The sequence below is a fragment of the Poecilia reticulata genome, chromosome 21, assembly GCF_904066995.2.
Source record: "Poecilia reticulata chromosome 21, P_reticulata-male-v2, whole genome shotgun sequence".
NCBI classification, from domain to species: Eukaryota; Metazoa; Chordata; class Actinopteri; order Cyprinodontiformes; family Poeciliidae; genus Poecilia; species Poecilia reticulata.
The window spans coordinates 11,315,181-11,341,262 of NC_088850.1; the positions used below are offsets into that span (position 1 = coordinate 11,315,181).

The 26,082-nt window shown below is 38.3% G+C and overlaps 1 protein-coding gene across 10 annotated transcripts in view; it reads left to right on the forward strand.

Annotated features, from left to right (window-relative positions):
* sash1a (SAM and SH3 domain containing 1a) overlaps nt 1-26,082 on the forward strand; it is a 192,658-nt gene that overhangs the window by 127,923 nt on the left and 38,653 nt on the right. For 7 of the 10 annotated variants that reach the window (XM_081602524.1, XM_008397744.3, XM_008397745.3 and 4 more), the window contains exon 2: nt 21,113-21,241. In XM_081602524.1, coding sequence (XP_081458650.1) covers nt 21,113-21,241 — 129 coding nt within the window. Of the gene's footprint in view, nt 1-12,449; nt 13,087-21,112; nt 21,242-26,082 lie in introns of those variants that run through there. The other 3 variants (XM_008397750.3, XM_081602523.1, XM_008397746.3) reach the window with 2 other exon arrangements.

A 26,082-nucleotide genomic window follows, 5' to 3' on the forward strand; every position in this document is an offset into this window, starting at 1 on the left:
TCCCACCTTTTTCTATGCCATGACATCATAGGCTAAAGTGAGACCACAGCTGTAAACATGTTTCCACCACATGTGCTTGGCTCTCTAACACCAGACATTTGCCTGTATAAACACAGAAGATCAGATGTCTCACAGAGGATGTCGGCTAAATGTTAAGACGCAATGCAAACCTGGCCGGGCTTCTCCCAGCTCCACCTAAACTTCAGTGCCACACCTTAAAACTTTAGTTCTGCACTTTGGTTGATGCTGCGTGGAAGCATTTGAGTTGTGTTTTAGTTTCTTTTAAAGAAATAGCTGAAAATTTGGGAACAAGATTATGTTAAAAGCATTGCAAACAGGTAAAATCTCGCTGCTGTGTCCCCTTGGTGTCCTCACAAAAATGTTTAAGCAGGTATTTGCTTAAATACCTGTACAAAAACCACCAGGTACATCTTTAGATCATTTGATAGGTTTGTCTTTTATAACTTTGATGGTATCTGAGACTCATAAACAGAAGAAGGAACGCTACATTTCATAAAGGGGCTTTGATTGTGCTCTTTTTTTTTCTTTTTTTAAATTTTATCATGTTTTGAAGAATGCTGCTGAGAATACCAGGCTTCACGTAATTACACAGTTTAATCAGACAGTCTCCAAAAATACTAAAGATAACGACATCCACAGTCGATTCAAGTTTCGTCTTGATTCTGACTGTTTGATGTTCGCATATCCAGATTTAAATTTAGTGCCCACAATTAAATTAACTATGCTGTTTCTATTTATTTATTTTTTGTATTTCAGCATTATTAAGACATTAAAGATAACTCTGGCAGGAAGGGGAGGTAAAAACCACACTAATCTCTGCAAAAATCTAGTTTTGCTCCACAGGATATGGATCTCTTTTATTTTTATTTTTTTATAGGCAGTGTGGGCTCAACATCAAGCCCTGCAGCTCCAAACTGTCTATGCCAACACCAGCCCCCTGTGATTGTCAATGTGTGTTTGTGTGCGTGTGTGTGTGTGGTTGGATGTACTTCAGGGACACCCTTTCTGATGCCTTCTTTCCTGAATTTCTTTCTTGTTTAAGCATGTTTTCCAACCTACTAGATCAGTATATTGGTTTTGCTTTCCTTGTTTAAGGAAACACATTTTTGATGTGTTTAAAAAAAAAAAAATTCCCTCATGTGCAGATGTCTTAGGTTGTAAGGTAGCTATGTACGGCATATTTTCACCTTTTTTGATGCATGTATTTCCAGCATCCATCATTAAAGTATTGAGGTAAAAAAAAAATAAACCTACCCAGATTTGGCATCGATGAATGGGCCTTCATGACATGTAAACCTCACAGAAATAAGACATTTGAGTTCCCGATTTGTTTTAAAGCAATAAGGGTGAAAATCAATGTGACACCGGTGAATTTGCAGACGTCGGATTTTTATTTATTTATTTTTTTCCCACTAAATTAACTGCAGATAAATTAATGGTTGGATTCAGGAAAAAAAAGAGCGCAATAAAACGTGCTGCAGTTAAAGATTAATTTACTTTAAATCTTTTCAACACAACTTTACCAATAACTGCAGGTAAATTGTAAAAGCATCTAATAATAAGGGTTAGAAGTTGTGCTGAGCTGAGATTGAATCATTTGCTCCTTCACACAACAATAATTCATTGTTGGTGAACCTATTAACCTTTAAACAGACTACAGTCCTGCCTAGCTGTCTTGGCTCCAGGGAAGCTTTGCTCTTCCAGAAAGGTGATGGGCTGGTGGACCAGTCTGTTTACTGGTGGACTGACTGACTCTAGCTGGAAGATCACAATTGAAGCCCACTAATGATCACTGACCTCTGTACTGTATTTGTTTTGTTTAACATAGTTTGTTGTTGTGTGTTTGTATTTAATGAAAATCTGTGGGGGACGTAAATACCACGAAGCAACAGAGCGAGTGTAAGCCGGTGTAAAGAGGAGATGTGTGTTAATTAGCTCCCAGAAAGTGTCTGGAGGAGAAATTTCAGACAGTGACTCCCCACCAGCCCATAATGAGCTGTGGTCAGGCTGAAGCAATCCTCACCACAGTTTCTGTCAGGAATTGGGCAATTGCCATAGTAACCTTTAAGTCTGTTTTTGCCTCTGAGGTTTAGATGCAGCCTTTCCATCCAAGATGCAAAGTGTAGCTCCAGTTTTTCAGACAAATTAAAAATGTTACTTCTGCTTCATTGTTGCTAGTTTTTTGTTTTTGTTTTTTTTTTTTAACATAAAAATCTATGGAAACTTAGAATTTGATTTGTAAAGCTTTGGATTCCAAATTACGATGCCCTTTTCTAATCAAATTATTAGATTAAAATATCTCACATTGTATAATCTACAGTAAAATTCAAATGTTTTAAAAATACTTTTGGAAATGTGTTTGCGATGTTGGTTTAAACCAACATTTGTAGCTCAGGCTGAGAAAATTAGGTCTTATTATATTGTGACAAAACTACAAACCCCACAATGCAGAAAATGAAAAATATCCAGTTGAAAGAAATGTGTCCTCTGTTATTGACTTTTTTCCACAAACCAGTGAAAGGACTCTACTCTAAAAGTCAAAATATTCTTGTTATTCTGTCCTCGTTGCTCTACCGTCGTGGGAGAGTTTATATTGAAAACATTCAGTAGCTACAATGTATGGTCTTTAATAACTGGCACTTGGATATAAGCCGATCAAGTCACTTGCAAAACATGAAAAACACAAATTTAAATTGAAAGTTATGTTTAAGTTGCTTAATTTATTCAGCTATTTTTTAATATAAAAAATGTCAAGGTTTAAAATATTGTGCAGTGTATAAAAATCAACAATTAAAATCTTTAATGGGAAATAAAACCAGGTCTTTTCTTCACTTTATATGACCATCAACTTTATTTGTTAAAGAAAACGGTGGATAAGTTCCAAACTCTTTAAACAAGGTTCTTTTTTTTTTTAAAGGAATTGGGGATATCAAGAGTAGTTTTGTATTTTTCTGGGTGTGCGTTGACACCGGGTTCATATTTTTGTATGCAGGATGAGCAACTAAAGTGGGGAAATTCCTGTTAAAAAAAAAAAAAAAAGTAATGGTCGCAGTGGTTAGGTTCAGTTTGCTTTATGATCGTGTGGTTGGGTTTTGAGTCAACAGCGATCCAGCTGGAAAGACAGAAACTGTTCATAGGCTCAAATGTAAACATAGAAAAGCAGCTGAACATTTTGCACGTAATGACAATGTGGTAAAGCTGCTGACTTGGGGCCTGACTATTTATGTGAAAATGTTTCCTGAAAGAAAAGTTATTCTGTTAAAAAATGGTAACTTCTGATACCTTAATGTTATTCTGAAGTCATAAATCTTGCACCAAAGTGATCTGTCCATTTAAAATAGAATTTTCACTCCAGTCTATATAAAATGATTGAGTTTATACCCATAACATAATGATCGATTTCACATGAGCACACATTTTCACTGGCTACACTTACTTTTGTGCCCACACCGAACTCATCTAAATTGGATAATAGCTGATGTGACAACTGTTGCAAATATTTCAGCAGGCAATCTGAAACTCTGATTTCTTTTATGTAAATAAAAAAGGAGTCTCATACTAAAGAAAACCCAGGTGTATTAACGGACCAAAACGGTATTTGAAGCAGGAATCGAAGAGTCTGGAAAAAGAACGATGTGATAAAAACATCGGATTTGAAGAAACTTGGTCCCATCTAATTTTTGGATGCTTAAAATGTATAGGATAACAGTACAACCCTGCATTTTACCTGTATCATTAACAACACAATTAGACTTTTGGGATGCATGATTATGTGGATAAGATTTTTTATTTTTTTTGTACAGCATTAATTGTACTAAAGCCACTTACTGTCATGTGCAAGTGACTGAATCCAGTTTATGCAACAGATTGTGTTCCGTGGGTTGTGTGTGAGATATATGGTGGTTGTGTGGATTCTGACAGTAATTATAGAAGTCTGTACCACAGCAGCCTGGGGCTGGCTCGGCAACAAGTCATTATAACATCTGATACATAACCAAATGTCAGTTGCGTCTGCAGCATTTGCTGCTAGCAGCAGGATATAAATCAACGGAGAGGCAGGCTTTGTTTGCTTTTGCTGCATAACCTTTTTTTTTATGAAAAGCTGATTCGTATAAGTTTGACTTACCTTCATATGTTATTTGCAACGTGTCTGCGTCTATTTACTTTGTAGGTGAGAGCAGTCTTAATTGTGCTCAGTATTCCAGCATCAGTTTCAGTGTGCGACAGGAAAAACTGTCCATCACAAAGATTTCAGTAATTAGCCTGTCTCTTACGGCTGCATTGAAAAGGTCTCTGTACTTTTCAGAGTTCAGTATGTTTATGCTTGTACTTGCTGCCTTCCTTTCAAAGCGTGGCAACAAGTATTGGTTGAACACTAACCAAACTAAAACTTTGTTTTAGTCAGTGCTATTGTAAAACATGTAAAGCAGCAGGCACTAGGCCTATTTACCTGGGGAAACAAAGCAGACACAGGTCCATTAATACTTCATCAACCTCTGCTGGCTGCTGCTTTTTTAGATTTGAAATCATGGTGCAAATGTAAAGTAACAAACAGTCCATTTATGTCAATGTTCCTGTGTGTTTTGGTTTTTGAAACCTCAGTAGAGAACTATAAACTTGAGCTTTGGGTGAAACTGCAGGGGATAATTATGCGGTGTGTTCACAGCACACATGGTCATTAATAACATTTAGGCCAAGCCTATTTTTACAGCTTCTAGCTTAGAGGTTAACATATGGCAGACGGGCTGACTGTGCATAACAGGACGTACAGTTAAGTTTAATACACGCTCCTGCCTGGACGAGCAGGGCGTTTGTTTTGTGGATTGTAAGTATATCTCACAACAGCAGGGGGAACCACACTGTCCTGTTATACCAACTCAAACTCAGTTAGTCATGTGATCGGAGACATGTGGATCAAGATAATGTAGAACTCTGATAAGCTTTAGAGAAGAGGTCTGTGATAAAACAGTGCTACTTTATTTTACATTAAAGGTGCATTTAGTCAATTTTAGCTATTTGTCACTTATTCTATCTTTATACCACTTCAAGGTATTTCAATATTGACCATTCTGCCTTGGTAAAAAGGTCAAAAAAATGTTTTAAAAAAACAGACATTTTCATAAATTCAGAGTGACATTTTTTTTTAAGTCATAACTAATTTATTGTGGGGAGTTGTGTCCATAACAGTATTGAGACTGAAAATCTTATGTTTTTCACACAGTGAAACTGGATCACAACAGTACCTATCATCCAGAACACTACCCAAGATGACACATTGGACATTAGCTCAGAGCCTGGCAGTGCCACCTTAACAGCCACACAGCTGCAAGCAGAGTCTCATGACCTCGAACTAGAGGAAGGGCAGCACATCAGCTTCGTCAACACGCATACAAACACGCAAACAAATGGCTAAATCTATCTCTTTTTATGGGCAAGTACATCTGCAAATATGAATCTTTTCATAGCTTTTTTTATTCCATGGTTCTTACCAAACATTTGGCCTTTCACGCAGTGCTGATCACTCATTAGAACCTCACTAAGATCCAAATAAACATGCAGTTCATTCAGTTTTGCCTGTTTCAAAAAATTTGAAGAAAAAAATAAAATAAAAATATTCTCAGCTCATGAGCTCACACAGTATTGTAATATAAGAACTTAATACATGGTTGTGAAAACATGCACTGCACTGAGAAATTGAAGATCTGGGGTGTAGATGAGATGTGTGTTGCTTTAGCATTAGCACTCAGATTTTTTATTTTTTATTTTTACAGATTCAAAAAATTGACTTGTAAATACTATGAATTTATGTTGGTGTGTTACACATGATTTTTTTTTTCTGTAGAATTTATTGGTAACAAAAATAGTAAGAAACTGGTTTAGATAAGTGAACAGAAGACACATTCCTTTGAAAATGTTTTGTCTTTAACAAAGGCACCAGCAGAGCCTCTTGTGAAACAGTGAGAACCTTGAGAACCCTTGATGTCCCTTTGGATGTCTGTGTCACATTAAAATGATGAAGTTGTCAGGATTTGATGTTGTATGAAAGTAATAACCCCACTTCCTAATGGGTTTCAATGACATGGCAAGCAAGCTCAGAGCTGTTTGTGAAGCGTTAATGTTGTTGGTTGTTTTTCTCTCACAGCAGGTCATCACACGCTTATCCCAGACAGATCTTCATATCTTCTTCTACCTCCTATCTGTTTACTGTTGTGTTGAAATCGCTATGTGTCTTTATCTTACACCCCTCATTTGCCATTGTTTCTTTCACCTCTGTTGCCCGGAGCTAATGCCACTGTTTAAATCCAAAGTTGAGATTTCTGTAGGTTTCAAAAGACTCTAGTGTTACGCTTGACCACCCTATGAAACCTGAAACCTAGAACACACACACACACTAAGAGCCAGCGGGGGTTCCCTAAACCTTTGTTTTACACCATAGTGTTGATTTAATTTAATATACTGCTTAACTGAGTATGTGCATGAGTGCTGGGGAGGACTGAGGCAAGGAAACAGTAATTAGTTTTCATGCTAATTGGACTTGCTTGATAACTCCCACACAAACTCGACAGTGTGGAAAGCACTGTGGGGTAGGCTGGCCTGTTCATTTCACACACCCATGTGTTTTATTTGCACGGCAGAACACACGAAAGCACGCAAAAGTGTGTGTGCAAAAATAAATAAAGAGCCAGCGATGCGTGAATTAAACGGCATTAAAAGCAGTTTGAATGGCCAGGGTCTTGCTAGACCTTTGCAGCTGAATTAATGATGTGAATTTCTTGATCCAAGATCAGAGTCTACGCTCAGAGAAAGCCATTTGGGTGACCACATTCAGTTGGATGTGCATATATAACATGTTTGAGAAAAGATTTGGTAATCGGTGCTGTTGAAATTAATTCATGTTTTCTTGGAACCTTGTAAACAGAGAAGGATGCAGGCTACAACACAGTTCCTAGACTATCATTTATCACCATCAAACTGCTGAGTATGTAATTTGTGTCGATGTAGTGTGGTCCTGGATAGCATTCCTTAAATGCATGGGTGGTGTCCTTGATGTCAGCCTGCTACACTGTAAATCTCTCTGCTGATATGCTCTTGACTCCCTCAGGAGATATTTTTGAACTCGGAGGTCACTGACCTTCAGCCAGGGTCACTTTCTCTCTCGGGGGAGGTCCTTGTTTTGCTTTAATGATACCTGCATTCTTTTTCTATCTCTATCTCTATCTTGACCTCTTTTTTTCAGTTTTTTTTTGGTTAGGATCCAATTTTATTTAGTGGCTAATGCATCAGACTTTTGGAGGTTTGAAGCTCAATATTATGTCATCAGTGTTTAAACACTGATTCTCATTCATACTGATGTTTATGTAGACAAGATCCAGCCACTGCTGAACTTTCTATGGGTCTTCAATATTATTTAGCCTGTGGGAGTATTTGAGTGGTAAATTAAAGAAGTCAAGTGGGAGATTAGTTGATTCTTTGTAGCTTCAAGGTCTCTGCAAGGTCTCATTTTTCTCTGTGATATCTACATGACAGATAGCACTCTTCCCTACTTATGTCTTCATGAATGTTTTACAAGATTGACACTTTTGGCCCATCTTAAAGTACTCTTTAACTCCTGTCTGGTTTAGTGAGAGTAAAATTGCTCCCTGCCTGTTACTAATTTCAAAGTTTTGCTTTTTTTCTACTTTTAATTTTACTTCAGAAACTCGTTGTTAGCATATTAGCAGTATGGTTAGTATCGCTGGCATTACCAAAACTTCTGTGTATTTTCTCCAGAGCATTCAAACACTTACTTACCTGATATTTTCAACAAGTTCCCAATATTTTGGTATCGAGTGTTTTTCATCACAAACAGAGGCTGAACTCTCAAAGCATTTAAAAAGACCAATGTTGCTAAACGTTATCTCCCTACTTATGTCTTCATGAATGTATTACAAGATTGACACTTGTAATACAAGTGTATACACTCACAATAGCCAAAGTGAATATCATACACATCAATTTGGCCTATATTCAAAAATTATAGTAAACAGAAATGCCTGTCGAAAATAACCAGTGAGATTGCACACTAGAGCTTATGCTGGAAGGTGGTTGAAATTGCAGTACACAACTTCACGTCGGTCTAAATTGCAGCCCTCAGGAAGCTGAGGGGAACATGCCGCTACAGGTGCTCGAAAAAGGATGGTTCGGCATGTTTTAGCAGGTGTATCCGTATTTGAAACCACATTGTAAAAATAGTGTGCAAAAAAAAAACCCTACATTGTGTTACCTGACCATGTTCACACAGGAAATGAAAATGTGGTTGTAGATCAGTTATAGGTTTTACCACTTGATGATTTCCCAGCTTTTATTCCATCAGCTTCTGTGCCAACCCATTTAAGTTTTACAGCTTTACAAAGGGGGACTGCTGTGAACCATAGTGTTACACATACCTTACCACACAAAAGTGGAAATGGTGGAAATCAGGCTGTAATAATAGCCACTGTTTATGTTCTTACCCAAGTCCTGCTTAATTTCAAATAAATGCACAAACGGCGAAGATGAAGCTTCAAATAGAAAAATTTCAGCATGTAATCACTGTTCGGTTAACATCTGCTGAAATAAGCAGAGTTACCTCTGTGTTCTCTTGTCTGACAGTGCAGCAACATGAGCTGTATTTGTGGAAAGTAGGAAAACATGGCTATATACATCAGATATATCATTAGCAAATTAAACAGACTTCCTTTTCTTTCTCACTAATAGTTTGACCCTTCAGTTTGTGGACCTCAAGGTAGGGGTCACACGGTCTGGCTTTGGGTAAACATTTTTAAACCATATTTGTGCAGAGGAGTAAGTGTTTCAAGCACTACGTTAATCAGCTTTAAAGATGCAAACATGGTCACTACTCTAAAGAGCAACACTGTTGGACAGCTCAAACTTGAACAACAGTAAGGTCATGTTGTCTGTTACAATACAAGCCTTACCAGCCTTTGCTTTTGCACTACCAATATTACAGATTAGAGGTTAACAGTGCAGACCTCCCACACTGTCAAATCACCACCCAGCAAAGCAGGTCTTATGAGGGGGAGAGTGTTTCTCTGTGTTTAGACTATGAGCAGGACACTGGTGAGCAGCTTCCACTCAACCAAGACCTCTAAAAGTCCTTCCTCACCTACATAAACTTTGAAACTTGATATTGTGTGCAAAGGAATGTTTAGGGCCAACAAAGACGGGGTAAGGACACAGAAATCTTCAGTTAATCACATGCAACCCGCATATTGTCACCTTTCTAAAATAATGGCCTAAGTCATTTTTTTTGCCCAAAGATTATTTCGGCAAAAAAATAAATAAACACGTAAAAAATCACTTTTGACAAAAAGTTTATTATTATTTAGGAAGGTTAGTGGATTAGACAGAAGTAGTCTTAACTTTTTCGATAAGTGCTTAAATGCCAATGGGCTTTCTTTAAAGAGAGGAAAGATTACTTCAGCTCTGCATTTTTTGCATTTCTTTTGAGGTCTGAGTTCTATGGTAGATTAGGCAAATTAAATCGGTTGTTTTGAGAATAGTCCTCCTTGCTTGAGGGTTGGGGGACCTGTGCCCTATCAAAAGACTCTCTTTAGCATTTTTGCTAGGAGTGTTCATATTACACCTTTCTTTCTGGTATGGGTGTTTTTACTTAATGCTAAGAAGATAATCGGGGATTAACATGTTATGCCTTAGCATCACTAATTTCTTACCATGTCCAAGGCTTTTAGTCCGTGTTTGTGTTTCGGTTTTCTCAATTGTTACAATGTGCAACATGTGCAAAGCTGATTAAAACAAACATTGATAGCTGAGTTTGCACATAGTGACTCCAGGTTTCTGAGCATTTATGTAGATCAAATGTGAAATGACTAAGGCAGAAAGAAAATGCATGGAATGCCCAACCTTCAAGAAGTGTTTATTGCTGCATGTTCAAAAAAATCTCCACCCTAATGTTAACTAAAAACTTGATATTCACTATTCGTAAGCTCAACAGAACATTGCCGGTAATGTTCTATACGTTATCCATTCTGCTTCATGGTTCCACATGGTATCCATTTCAAACCAGTTCAAATGCACATGAATCTCTTATCTAGCAGAGCTAAACGTGTCCATGAAACACATTTCTAACCCGAATAGCACAGAATGCCTTCCATTTACTGAACTGCCACATGAAACTCTAGATTTCTAGTTTTATATTTGCTTCATCATTTACCCAAGGATACTCAGAAAACATTTACTCATGGGACTGATATGTGTAAGAAATTAGCTGGAAAAAATGTGAACCAGATGACATTTTCCAAGAGTTGCATTAGAAAACTATATGAAACTATGTGGAACTGAAGTCAAATTTCTTGTTTATTTGCATAAACATCTGGAAATAAAACCTGTTTGATCAGCCTTTGCAGGATTGACACAATGCAACTTTAGTTCAAATTTTTAACCCACATAGCAAATTTTCCAAGCAAATTTCCCTAAAACCAGTTTGGGAACAACTCAAGACCTTCATTTGTGTGCCATTGGTTTGCTGATATTGGTGGTATATTCTGGTCCCATTTTGTGACCAGCCACAAATAGTGCTCTTACAAACTGAGCAAACTACATATAGTAATATCATACTTCTAGTAAGATGTTACTATTATGAACAAGTTAGTATGAATGTGAATAATAACTTACGAATTGCAATACAAGCCGATAACGATGCTTTTCATATGCACAAAGCTAAACGGTATGTCATGCAGTCATACACGATGTAAAAATTCATGGTACAGTACTGGAGTGAATGGTATATCAGTCACACCTCACTGTACTATTGAACTGTTTTACTATATAGCTACGTAGTTGAGACCTAACATTACACACATGTTTAAACTCCCAGTGAAACTGGAGCTTTGGAGGATTATTGTGTAACTGATCGCCTTTTGCACAGTTGCAGAAAGGAATGTGGGGTGAACAGTTTTTTTTTTTTTGTTGTTTACTTTTAATTTTAATTATTTGGCTGCATGTGGTGACTGAGCTAGTAAACAGCAGATAATGCAACATTTTTGGGTGGGTAAAAGTGGAGCTGAATCAGGATGAGTGAAATACTTTTGCTCTCTAACCTCTTCATCTCCGATTGTGTCACACGACCTGACAGCTGGGCCTGCTCTGAGAAAATGAGCTATGAGAAAATGTGCTCTTTACAACAACAGGGAGAGCCAGAGACAGCTTCAGGACTTCTTCATTATCAAGGAGACGCCTGCAGGCAGGGCATAACAAATGGCTGATCAGACAGGAGAGCTGCGCAATTTCATGCTTGTACATTAAGTGTTCGTCTCTGTGCTACTCATATTCAAATCTGCGGTTCAGAAAGCGTAGCTGTCACACAGCACAGCAACTGTTTTATAATGTGTGTGTAGATTCTTAGTAACTAAGATGAAGTCATTACGGAGGCGTTTTGGTTAAAGTTTTTTTCGCAACATTTACAAGTATTTCCCAGGTTTGTGCTAGCTTACAGAAGCTGGGCATACAGAAAAAAAAAAAAAACTCTTTTCCTATGTTGGTTTTATTGTTTTTGAAACAATCATATGGCTCTGTTCACAATCCCTATTCAAAGTGGGATGGAAAGCTTTCTAGAATATGTAGAAACATTTCTTGGGTTCCTTGGAAGACATCTCTTATTTGTGTCTTTTTGGGTCACCACAAAATATCCTTGGGTGGCACAATGACATCAGCCTAAACAGAGTATCGGGGGTTTTATTTAGCTTTTGCTAGATACAATATAGCAGCGAAATAAAAAAGAAATCATACAAGACTTTGGCCCACTGAGCAACACTGTCTGTTCTTTTTTTAGCTTAGACAGGAAGTGTATACAAAATATAAACTGTAGTAGAAACGTGACATAACTTTCCTTGTTAATGACTTAAGACATTCTCTGAGATGCTATCTTATTTGAAGAGGTGGACTTTTGTGCTTTCTGCCATTATTTCATAGATATTGTCCAAAGGAAAGACAAAAAAAGAAGAAATGCACCGTTTTTATTTGGAAACACTTGTATCCAGATATGTTCATATTTTGAAAGGTTCAACTGTAAAAATAAATAAATTAATTAAAACATAATACGAATTAATACATAAACTCAGCAACTCAGCTTCTGCACTCAAGCTCCTCTTTTGCTGGGACTGGTTCATAAAAGGAAATATGCACACAAAAAAATCGAAATAAACAAATTAAAAGTATGCCTAAAATTGTGTTCAGCGTGGAAAAAAAAAACTTCATTGGCCACCTTGGCTAAAACGGATCAGAGGCTACGTGTCAGTAAACCATTTTTTTTGTTGTTGTTATTGATACATAATGAGTTGTTAGCGGTGTGACAAAAGTGTTTTTTTTTCTCTTCCTCCTCCTGTTGGGAGGAGTGTGAGGGGGAGAGAGAGGGAGGGAGACGCAGCGGGTGAAGTGAGGGGGGAGGCGCACTGTTTGGAACTGTTTCTCCGAGAAGCGGCGGATCCTCTTACTCCAACTTTTTTTTTTCATGGAAATGCCTGTTGCGCTACTTTAAGGATTTCACAAACTTTTTAAAAAACTTTTAGCCAGACCGTACTAATCTCTTCTCCCCCGTCGGCTTTAGGAGAGGAGGGGTTGTTTAGTTCCCAGACACGGATCCGCTCTGTTGGGTTTTCAGCCGAAGCTGGATCAGCGCAGATTCGTCATATTCCATTATTAATCTGAATTAATAGGCTTTTTTTTCTCCCCATCTTGGAGATTTTGTCAGTATGTCAGGACGCAATTTATTCACCAAACCTCGAACTGTTCTAAGCAATTTTGGAACACTTTACTGGTGCGTCAAGGGCAACTTGTAAAAAAAAAAAAAAACAGCCTTGGCATCAATCTCCGGTGTTGCTCCGGGTCTCATCTCCTCGCCTGTGGGTTTAGTGTCTGGATTTACACCCTACTGAGTGCGGACACTTTCCCCCTCTTAACATGGAGGGCGACCAGGGGCTCGACGCGACCTCCGAGGATCCCCAGACAGACACCGCCGCAGCGTCTGATAGTTTCTCCCAACTGTGGACGGACGTCATGGGGATGCTGGTGAGTTTTTAAAGGTGGGGGGGTGTGTGATTGGGGTTGACAGGATCACGTACTGACATCAGACTCAACCCGCTGTGACTTTTCACCCCGTTATCCTCGAAGGTGGCACTGATTTGCGCGTCTGCTTATTGTTTTGCGGCGCATGCAAATCAACCATCAGACAAACGCGTCCTCACAGGCCCCGGTTTCAAACTCGAGGACCAGCGCTCTACTGTTGGTATTGTGTCGAGACTGGCTTGGCAGGTTTTGGTGTGTTTTTTTGTTGTAGTATGGATGTTATCTCTTATTGTAGTAAATGTGTGTGTTTTTCTATCTTCTTTATATCTGGGAACATTTTGTCGTCATTGCGCCACAGATTTAGGGTTTTCGTGGAGTTGGGTGTTCTATAATCACCTGTTCTCAAAATTGAGGATAGCAGAGTTGATAACACCAATATAGTGGTTGTTGATGCTGTTTGTGTTGTCAGTGGTACCACTGTGAACTCCACCAGTGTTCATAGTGAGGATTTCCTTCCACAGATATTTTGCGATTCAGAAGCTAAAATGTTAAGACATCACTGACATATTTGACTTTTTAAAAAAACATAAAATCAACATCGACTTTAAAGTCAAAACAAATGTAAAAGTAGAAATGCTGATCATTGCAGGTGTCATTACGCCAATCTGCTGATTATAAAGTATGTAGTTAGCATATGCAATAATATTAGATTTGATAAACCTGAGGATGAATACCACAATTTGATGATGCATACAAATCAAAACATATTACAATTATAATAATCAATGATGTATTAGTTTACTTTCATTTTAATAAAGACTTAAAAATATTGAAGTAACACCTACCTAAATTAGTAATAGTTCTAAATTATTGATCTTTTAGACCTTTTTGTCATTCTGCTCCATAGTTCTGTTGGGCACTCAGATATTAAGTAGATAGATAAGTGGTGCTTTGTTAATGACAGTGAGTGTTTTTCATAATCAAAAAATTCCAAACTGCCAAAGCTGTCTTTTTTTCTTGTTTTTGTTAATGGAGGAAATGTATTGTAGCAACCTTTCAGCCAGCTTACCAGCTGTGCACAGCTTCGTTCAGCTGTGATACTTTCTCTGGGATCTCATCTAAAGGTCTTCTTTTCTTAGTGGTTTTTTTATACCGGGCCTTTTAAAACCCTTTGTATATCTTGACACTGATAATCTGCCCAGACCTTATCTAATCCTCAGTAATGTTAGAACGTCATCATCAATCAGACTGAGCTCCTTTTTTTTCATCCTCATTCACAAATCAGATCTTCTGAGGCTCTTCTTGCCAGTACATTTGATCCGATTGATCCTCCGACCAAATGTCCTGCAGTCACTTCCCAGCCTGTGAAAAAGCCTGAGGGGATAATTTGGTTTGGTCTGGCGCTGAGGATGTGAATGGAGTGGAAATGCTGAATTGCGTGCGTGCAAAAGGTTGAGGGTGACGGGTGGGTGGTGTGCTGTCCTGCCCTCCTGACTCTAGGTGGGAGACCTGGCTCCCTGCCAAGCAATTTCTCCAGATTTATTACTCTAGAGGCAAATGGCTCTCAGCCCGCTGCTCGTCTTTGTTGTTTTTCCCTCTCCTTGAACTGAAAAACAAAAATTTGCAGAAAGTTTATTTAGTCTTTCAACTTCAGCATCATCAAGTCACAGCCATACTTCAACAGTGTACAAGTTTGCAACAATTAGACCTGTTTTAGATCATTTAAGGTTAAGTTGTTCTTATTACTCTTAGTACTCATTACTCTACTGCATAATTTTGGGTTTAGGTATTTATTTATTTTTTGGTAGAATTCAGTAGCTTGTAGTGCAAATGTGCTAAGAAAGTGTAAATGTATGACAACATATCTGAGCTAAAAATAATAATAAAATGAAAACGTCCACAAATAATTTTATGATTTCAAAGTCCAATGCTCTCAGGACCATCACAAGTTCATATTAAATGTAGTAAAAGTTGCAGGAGTGAATGTTTATTACCCCAGAGGACACAATACTGCACACGTTTGTTTGTTAATCTGTTCTTTTAATGTTTAAATGGCTCTTCATCATTTTGGCACTTCACCCATTTTATTTATTTCATCTCCCAGGCTGTGCCATGGTTCTTGCGGCGTTAGATATCAGCTTACTTTTCTTGGTAGCTACGTATAATTAGAAATGATTGTAACATTTTGAAATTTTGACCCCCCGATCAAGTCGATCAATCAGGTTTATTTGTATCGCACACTGCAGGAAGACAGCAGTTCAAAGTGCATCGTGAAAATATAACAATATTATAAACGCATCATAAATTCAACAGTTGTAAAAACCAAAAACAAGACCGATGAGACGTTACATTTTGTCAAGTGCCATTGTTAAAATTATGAATGTACATGAAATGTGTTGGTTGATGTTCCATTTCTTATAGTTCAAAAGTAACTGTAAACAGGTGGGTGTTTAGTCTTGATTTAAAGGAACTCTGTGTTTTTGCTGAGCTGTTTTCAGAGACAAATCATTTATGGTAATTTTCACTCCGTCCATCCCAAGAAACTCTGTTATGAAGGGGCATAGCAAGCAGCAAGCATTTGCTTCCACATAATGGAGACTCGCGTGTTGTTATTAATTAGCACTACAACAAACAGAATATGCCACTGAGTTTTATGCACAGGGCAAGTAAAATTCAGGATTAGATTGCATTTTTCAAGGCCCTTTTTTTTTTTTACAGAGAAATGTGACGTTTAACAGCTATGCTAAGACCTGCTATGCTAGCAACCATGTTACTGGTTGCCTTCATTTACAATCAGCTTTCAACAATGTGTCAATTGCTTCATAGCATTTTGTTATATTTTCCTGTAGAAATGTAAGTTGATTACACAAAGGTGAAGTCTTACGTAAACTGACCTTTATTATACACTTTATCTTAAGAACCTGCTCTGACTCCTATCTTTAAGCACATTATAAGACCCTGAGAACAGTAAATACCATATCTATGGTACAACTAAATACATGTGCTATATATATAACCAGCGCTCTATGACTTTCAATAGCTTTTGTTGTTCTTGAGGTCCTGACAAAGGAATGGCCTTTAAATTTGGGTTTATCCGACCCTGCCTGCTGGATTGAAATCACTGTAGCAAGTCTGGTCTTGGCCCTCTGCGCATGAAACCTTATCTTTACAGACGGTTATCTAACTTTGCTCAGTACGCTCACTATTTGGTCTGAATGCATAATAAATTTAGGAACTTAATATTGGAATGGCTGTGCAGACACAGCATTAAAGTACCCGTCAGTAAAAACCCTGTAATCCACCCAATAAAATCACTATTTGCATCTTTAAGGGACTTTTCATCTTGTTTGGACTGTAAATCCAAGAATGTCAGCCTGTTTATGTTTCCGAGGGCCCCCTGTCAGTAATGTGTGTTTAATAAGAATAGCTAAGAGAGGCAGATTTTAATACTCCTCAAACTAATTAAGATTCACAAGCAGATTGGGGCGCAGAGGTATGAGCTATAACTTTTAAGTGGTTGAGGCCGACAGTACAGACCTCTTTAAATTCAAATAAGTTAGTCTCAGTTTGCATCTAAGGCCTATTTGTGGTGACATCTGTATTCCTGTCTTTCCTTTAAACCCTTTTGGCAAACCAATCTTACATATGGGCCATTCATGTGTTTGTGAGATCTGTTTTATTTCTTAATGAAGCTATAAGTACAAAAATTGACTTTCAGTTTACAAACCTAGGCAACTGACGGTGACTTTGTGCTCCCTCACTAGATAATTCTCTTGATTTTGCTGGAAAAGCTGAATCGAGCTGAAACCTTGTGGAATTATTTTACTTGTCTGCAGAGAATTTGTCTTCTTGAAAAGTGTTTTGTGGTGTTTAATGCAGCGTGGGAGGAGGAAGTGTGTCCATTTGAAGCCTACTGATTATGTAAGACACAGAGTTTCGACTGTAAATATGGGGCTCAACTTTTCATGGTCTGAAAGTTTAGGATTTTATTATGTTAACCTAATAAGCCCATGATCATATGGGACCTCAAGCAAGAGACCATATTGAAAAATGTTCTCTTGCCCAAAATATCCTTAGTTCTGTTATTTTGTCTCCTTTCTAGAAATGTTCCAACATGGGCTGGTTTACAACCTTATCGTTCCTTCCTCATTTTGACTTTACACTGCCATGTCCAGGCTCATTATTTAGGTCAGACAGAGATCAGTTAAGTTTCCTCTTCTGGGATGGCACTGCTCTGTTTAGCGAAAGCGGATATCCTAAGGAAGTTCTCTGAAGGACTGAGCTTTGGCCTGTGGCCTTACCTTCCTAAACGTTCTTCCACCTTTGATTCCCAAGACCAATTCTGAAGCCCAATGTCAGCAATCATCTGGCTCCTGACTGTTCCCAATTCCCCAACCGAGCACCATTAGTCAGACCTTAAAACATGACACATGAACATGTCATTTATCCTCATTTATTGTCTAGTTTGCCCAGTCTACTCCTATCAGCTTCATAGTGTTTGTTGGCACATCTCATCTCTGTGATTACAGGATTTATATAAGCTTTGATAATGACAGAAATCTTTCGCAGATATATTTTTGATTTGTGGCTGTCTGTGTAAGACAAGTGTTTGTGTCTCATTGTAAATGTAGATAATAGCTTAATAAAATCAACTACCAGTCATTATAGTAATAATAAGGGTCTGTTTTAAAGGAAATGCTATTACCAAACTGAACTAATGTGAAACAAAAACAGACAAAAAAAAAATCACAGATCTATTGGCCGCCAGCACAAAGTCCCTTCACACAGTGCCAGTTCCAGATTGTTATCCAGCATAATTACAGAAGTCTCATAGTCTACAAATCTGTTGCATGTAATGTTTCAACAAGATGGCTTCATTTGTAAATTTTTTTTCTGTCATTTTTGAAAAACTTAAGTCAGACTGTAGACTAGAAAAACATGTTTGTTTTCGATGCGATTCTGTTAAAATGTGATTGTGTTAAATCCACTTTAAAAATATATGAAACACAAGAGCTAAGATTTCTAAGAACTATTTGTGGAACATGTTGCACTTTTCAGTCAGTCACACTGACTGAATTTTTATTGCATCCAAGATTTAAACATATAAAATCCTGAAATAACTGCAACTACTTTCAGCTGCACATTTGCTCATAAGGAATATTAAACTTGAAATGTATTTCTGTGATTGACATAGATACTAATTATCTGCAGTTATCTGAGGCAATATTTAATGAAAGCTGTGTGGTGTGTATCACTTAGTAATTTATAGCAGCAGTATTATTGCTACTGCGCAACAGTCTTCTGTGAAGCTAGTGAGTTGCATGTAGTCTTAAAGCATAGGTGGATCAAACCTCAAAGGGAGTTGCGTTTTCATGGAGCTCATAACATGAGGCACCCCCACCTCCCCATTACTGTAAATACAAATGAAATCACACGCATTCTTGTATGGGTGTTGCTTTCTGTGGAGCTATTGTTGCCTTTGTTCAAGTCATAATGGGGAGTTGGCCTCCCCTTACTTCCAGGGTGGAGTGGCTGTTGCGTCAGCTAAAGCAGCATTAGTCAATATTTCAAATATCCATGGGGCCTAGGCACGTTTGTAAGTCTGAATATATTATTTCTTAAACAAATTTAGATTATTAGATTATGCTTGATTATTTCAGAGGTTAGTTGTTTAGCCTGAACTTATGACACAGTCTTTGGACACTGTGGGAGAGTTTGATATTTTATCCAAGTTTTAGACTTTTTTTTTTGTTTTTTTTTGTTCTTGAACTTAATGTTTAGTTTTCGTTTTACTTTGAAGCTCCCAAAAAGTAGAACTCTGTCGTTTTGGAGTTGGTAAAGTTTTAGAAAAGCTTTGATGCCTGTTGTTAAAATAGATTAGCTCCATCTGCGGCTGGTTATTAGCTTGTGGAGCTCTGTAACAAGAGCATGCTTTTTGTCATTGTGAGGAATGAAGTAGAAAGCATGTGTCTGCTGTGTCAGGGAGCACTCCCACAGGGATGCTTGATCATCCCAAACCATATGTCTGGACAAAAGACGACTTCTCAAATGAGGAGGGTGGAACGATGTAGAACCTTGCCAGCCCGGTGCAGAAAAAAAAAAGGTGTTTATATCGGAAATGTTGTGTTCATCAAATTGTTAAAGCGCACTTTTTCATTACTTTTTATTCCACTGAGCCGCTTTGTTTACAACTGGGCTGCCTCAGTTTGTTTTGGTCCGATGTGTTTTAAATCCCCTGCCTCCATGGGTGTGCATGCCAATGTGCATTTTCCCTGACGAGACAGACATCTCTGAGTGAGGCCTTATGCCCTTGTGTGTAGATGTCTGGGTGTGTGTGTATGTTTGTGTGGCACCTTCGCCCACACTCACAGGGATCCATTCATTTGTGGCCTGGCACCCAGAAAGGGAGTCCGGTTCAGAAAAACAGAGACTGAGGTATACTGTTCGGACTCTGCTCACTGACTCAATGCTAGCTGTCTGCCTGGCACAGATTAGATCAACACTGATGAATATTCAACAGCTGGCCATCACTGCCAGAACAGCCCATATTTTAACCAAGCCAAGCGGCGGTGGATGGCCGTTGATGCCACTTTGGACAAGAGGTTACTTCATGTCCCTGCAATAATCTCTCTGTTAGAGCTACAATTGATTTTGTTTGGTCTGTCGGTTCTGCTGTGACAGATTCCAGATGTGTTTTTTTTCTTAGGTCTGTGACAAACAGATAAAAAAGTGCTACATGTTCCTTAATAGCAACAGTAACTTTGAACCCAAAATGAAATGATGGACTTGACAATGATAAAGAAGCATCAGCTGATCTGCATGAGTGGACACTCATGCAGAACAGCTGATGCTTCTTTATCATTTATCTAAGTATTATCAAACTTAGAAAAAGAAAATCCATCAAAGTACTTGCGCTTGGTTTATGTGCTTACAGACTGAACATTGAGGTTGTTCTTTGATTTGATGTATTTAATATACAGAGCGAATCAGAAGAAAACTGGGCAATTCAGATTTCTGGTAAAATAAAGACTGCATCTCTACAATCAACCAGAGATCAAAATTGTCTCATTTTCCTTGACTGGCCCTGATTGCTGATCAGCAAGTCAAATAATGAACTGAGTAAACTGATTTAAAGTGTATTGACATATGACTTTAAATTGAACAAACAATGCTTCACAAATTCCATGCAGAAAGACGACAAGCTGAGATTTGAAAAGAGGGCAATCATGCTGCAAGGCAGCAGTGCTACCAACTGTGCCGCCATGCAAACATATCTAGTTAATTAATTGGTGCATCTGTAATATTTAACTGTCTAATGACTGGAATCCATCAGTCTATGTCCCACGGCCAAAACATGATGCAACAAATTCCAGTCGAATCCTAGCTACTTTAAAACATTGTTTCTTGTCACAACCTCTTACAGTTGCTCATTGTAATCAGCGAGTGTTCTTTTCAGTCGGGTAATGTCTTCACTGTTTTGAATGCTGCTTCCTCCCTCTTTCCCAAACACGCTTTCCCCCACAAAGGCAGGAACTGTGTGGATCTAAACCACAGCCAGCAGGAAAAATGTGTTTGGTTCAGAGCTGAGTGAATGTCTGAGGAGGTAAAGGGCATCCTTGAAATGAGCCTCAACAAAGACAGAACCTAGGAACAAACCTTGGCTTCATCTGAGATCCAGAATGGAGCTAGATAAGAACAAATTCATTGTCTTGATATTCACCCTCGAGTGTATTTTTGGATGTTTGGGCTTGTAAGTCTCAGTGCTTAGTTTAGAAAAATTATAACAAATCAAAGTGTATTGAGGCTGTTTTTTTGTTTTTTTTCACATGACAAGTAGCATGTAGATCTCAAATACATAAATGTAATCTTAATCTAATGGTCGGACATTTAAATATACTGCTCATTTAGTAATGTAATGACCTGAGTTGGCACTTCCCAGATCTGTTTTGTTTTCATATGGAATTTGGCTTTTGTTTCCCAGGGTGCTTTCGTTCCCATACTAACCCATCCACTTTCTTTGACTCCACAGGATGGCTCTTTGGGTAACATAGACGACCTTGCCCAGGAATACTCCGAGTACTACAACACCTGCTTCAGTGACGTCAGCGACCGGATGGAAGAGCTGCGCAAGCGCCAAGTCTCCCAAGAGCTGGACATGGTAAGTGTATGCTTTAAAACACAAGCATCATAATTTGCATTTAAAACTACCTCACGACTTTTCTGGCTGTTTGCATTCAAATTTGAAATAAGAATCTACAACTACCCGGGATGCCAGATACCAGCCAAAAAACCTGACAGGGAAAAGCAGTAGCTGAAAGAGCATGTCCTCAAGTGTTAGGAAGGCTGCAAAGACTTTGTGTAGAAGTGAATGCGGTAGTGTAACGGAGATCCGTCAGAAAGAGTGAGGGGTTCCTTTTCACAAGGATGTAGGGTAGTGGGGCAACCCATTTGGTTGCCAAGCTGCAAGCGGATGAATGGTGGAATGCTGCTGGTATTGCTGCAGAGGACCAAGCTTGGTGCAGCATTAAGACACTGTAGGCCTAAAAGAGAGGGTGCTTTAAAGTCTTGTTCCACATGACCTTGCTGCATTATTTATTTATTTTTTATAAATATTAGCCTGCAGTACACAAAAAGATACAGATTTTGTTCTATTTTGTTTAAGTTAGCTGTAGTGCTGGTCAACTTGAAAGTAAAATATAAATTCCTGGTGAAGACTGTTATTGTTAATTTCCACTTAAATTCTGCTGTTGAATGAACTTATTGAACGACAGAAAAAAAGGTATAATAAGTGAAACAAAATCTCAACTAGGCTGGAGATGGGCACCAGCACCCCTCCCGACCCCACTGAGGGAAAAAGGGTGCAAGAAAATGGATGGATGGATGGATGGATGGAAAATCTAAACTATTTTTATGATTTTTTTGGTCAGGCTAGCATTAGCAATGCACTCTGTAGCTAGCTTTTACAACAAGAAGTTTGGCAATAATTTGAGACGGTTATAAACCTTTGACACAAAAGTTGCAGGATTAAAAAAGCTGACTTGAACCTAAGACTGTCATTATTGAAGGTGAAACAAATCACTATGGTTACAGCTGAAAACATCTTTTGGAGAGACTAGCTTTATTATTTTCTTGTTCAATAATTTCGTAACGTTTTATAATAGGAAGTTTTTTGTCCATTTTTGGAGAAAAAGATCAGTGTTTGCAGGTGTAAGAACACCAAGTCAAGCTTGAAATATCATTCTGACTTTCAGCAAAGAGAAAAAATATTGGGAATCCTGACGGAACGCAGGAAATACTTGGTCTAATATAATTTAATGCCAAATGTTTGGAAAGAAAGATTTTAAGAAATGCTACCTGTGCATGCAATTATTAAATTTAAGAATTGCTGGAAGCAATGTATTGGTGAAGAGTAAATTTAAGTTTAGTTTTCATAGATAATTAAAATTCCTCAAAATCATGTTCATACCTACGATGAGTGAACATACATTTATGACTAGAGCAGTGCCTTTTCCCACCACGTAAGTAAGTAAGTTACAAAGTAAGAAGAGTCACCTCTGGGCATGTTTTAGTTACGGAAGGGGTCATCTTGAGTACAGAGAGCTGTGGAGAAAAAAGGGAAATAATCAGGGTGGATTTTTCTGCTTAAGAGAAGAAATAAAGCTGACTGGGACTTGAGCCTGAATCCCAGTGCAGAAGAGGGGATGAGGATGTGAACGGAGGAAGAAGAAGGGAGCGGATGAGGGGAATGATGAGTAGGAGGTGGAGAGGAGAGCCTGCAGCTGTCCTGCCACTTTGTGAAGTTTTGGCAGCTGAATATAGGGGAAGAGAAGAAAAAAAATGCGTGACGAAAGAAATATAGGTCAGGCAACACCTTACTCTGAGCTCTAAAATGTGCAGGATTTTCCCACATGGTATAGACTGAACTTCGCTTGGTGGTTTGTTGTAGTGATTTACTAAAATTAGGTTTGTTTTTTCCTCCACATAGATTTTAACCCAACAGTAGAGAGGAGACTTTTGTATGTTTGATCCGAAATTTGATTCCACCATTCACTGTTGACACCATGACCTTAAGAAGGTCATGGTGTCAACAGTGTTGTTGCTCATCATCATGGCAAATAGGTCATAGAAATTGAAGGATGGCATCTTTAACCAATTTGCACTTTTTAATGCAATTTTTATATACATCAGTTTTTTTTATTTTATGTTCTTTTCCATATTCAGTTAAGTTTTTGTATTTTTACTCATCTTATTATTTTTCATTTAATATTATTGTTTCTATCTCCTGCGTCCCTTACCAATCATATTAGATGGTAAAGGTTTACATGAATTCATAATTTAGATGAACCAAAAAACAATTTGCTGATGATACAAAAAGAAAATCCCAATAGAAACCCCCCTCTGTCCACAGTTTAGCTGTGCTAACACCAAAAGAGAGAAGAAGTCTTCTCTTTTCACAAGTTTCTGTTCTTTAAACTGACACTAACTCTCGATTTGGCAAGAGTACTGTTTCCATGTGGACCATTTTGGTTTCTGTTTGCACTTCTTTGCGTCTTTTCTTTCAGAAAAGCAGCCTATTATGTTTATTATCACAAGCAAGCAAAGTGTTTGACTTTCTCTGTCGCAGTAAAGAATGGGGGTCTCTGCCTATTAAAAGCTGATGATGGAGGCTTTTTTTCTGAGATGACTATCATGCAGCAACTTCCTGCTTTCTCTGCACGCTGTTGTTTCTATACATCTCTGTGCTAGTTTTTGTACTGGTGAGACACAAGCAGTTAAGTAAACATCCCTTGTAGATGGAACAACTCTGCTGCTCAAAGTTTCCCACCGCATTTGGGTGGATCTCTCTGCCATTCTAATTTGATTATGCTGGAGAATTATTACTTGAAATGAGAGGACATGCCAAAAGAGAGGAAAATGTTACAAGTTTTAGAGGATGGACTAATGAGTAAGGTTGTTATCTTGCCATATATATGCAAATTGAAATGTGGATTGTTTTCCAAATGCAGTGCCTTGCAAAAGATCTTTTCCATATATTGCCATGTTACAACAGCAATCTTTAACCTGCCTTATAATGCTATTTGGGGCTGACAACTAACATTGTAAACACTGAGAATAACATTTACCTAGCTGCATTGTATTAGGTATAGTTTTTGGTGCAGTGGAGATGGCCCCCCTCCGGTTCCAACACAGCTGTGCTTTAGATCTCCACACAAGGTCAATGAATACATGGAATAGTGAGCTTGGACTGACAGCACAGCATACTGAACTAAAACTGATGCAAAACTTTTGGGATGAATCAAAGTGATAACTGCAAAGACTTTTTGTCCAACATCAGTGTCTGCCCGCCCTCACAACTTTTCTTTTGGTAGAATTTTACATTTATTGGAACATGTTTGTTGTGGGAATCCTTCCCAGGAGAAATGAAGTTGTTAGAGCTTCAAAGTGTGGGCTAACATCCTATTACATTTTCTTCAGTTAAGAATGGGATGTAATTCAAATTCATGATAGACTAGCAGATACTTTTGGCAATATAGATAACTTAATATTATAGCATAAGTAGATGTGAAACAGTAGGTAAATGAGGTATACATGCTTATATAAGGCTCTGTATTTTTGACACAGAAAACATTTCAATTGACAAAAAACTGTGAATTGAAATGTCTTGTTTTTATTTGTGTTACATTAATTAAATATAAAATTAAGCAAGATGCTTAAGCTTACATTCAGTTTAGTCACTTTTTGTCTTTTGTTTGGATGGATATTATATATCATCTCTGTAAACAGCCACTGTGTCTGCAATGTCAATCTTAGTGCAACTCTAATTCCTACTGAGGGTGAAAAAGTGTCAAAGCTGTCAGTTAGCTCAGAAGTTCACCTTGATGGAGATGGGCTGAGTGTGTAGAACCTCGAGCCTGAAACAACCCCCAGCCCCAAGTGATGGAACAGTTGAAGTGCATCACAGATAAATCAGGGTGTCGCTTAGGAAGTTTGTGGTGATTAAGCACAACTTCTAAAATGTTTGCACATGAAATGTAATTATATATTGCAACAGTTTCTGCTAAGGCAATTTACAGTTTGTGGATAGTCGAGAAGCAAGTAAGATTAATTCCTTTGATGCCTTTGCCACAATCCTCTGGTTGTTAACTTTGTTAGGGAAACTTTTAACATAAAACTCACAAGTTGAGCCTGAGTGACTAACTCGCCTTAAAACAAGTCTCTTTAATTGTAGCAGGATCTCGGTACCTCAGGGTCAGGATCCAAGCCCTGACCTGTTTTGTTTTGCCTAGAGGCAAGGAAGGCTGTGGTGAATGTGCTAATTACCTGATGGTTTCTTTTGCCCAACTGGGTCAGTTCACCTGAGCTTAAAATCTACAGCGTATAAATGTTTGGTCTCCTGCTTATTTGTCCTGAAACAAAGAGAGCCGACATGCTCAGACAGCTGCCTTTGTGGCTGGAAGATTGATTCCAAAAGAGGCTGGCAGCCCTCCTTTGTTGGCATAACCCTTGTGGAAAGCATGCGGCGTATTTGTAATTTTACTACATGATTTATTTGTCAGCACTGGACTACTGGACTGTCATTGGAATTTGTAATAACTCTGGTATTAGTCTTGAGCTGCCAAAACAATGACGATTGAGTCTTGGGGATCTGGTCCCTTGAAAGGAAGACTTTGTCGTTTGACTCACATTTACACTAGTATTAAGCTAAAAAAAAGCAGGCTGTGTACTACGGTATGAACATACATAACCTGTTTTTGTACACAAGACTTGAACAACAATGCATTTTTTAACATTATGTCATTAGTGAGTGAAAACTCTCAGGACCAATCACCCCAAATGAACTGGTTGTGCAGGCTTGCAGCAGGCTGTACTGGTTCCACGGCTAACGGCTGGCCTCCCACTTTCCTTTCAGTGCCTGTCTTTCCACATTCACATTTAATACCTTGAAGCTTCTCACTCGCCCACCCAGATTCAGCCGGCCATGCCAGCTGGAGTGCCTAC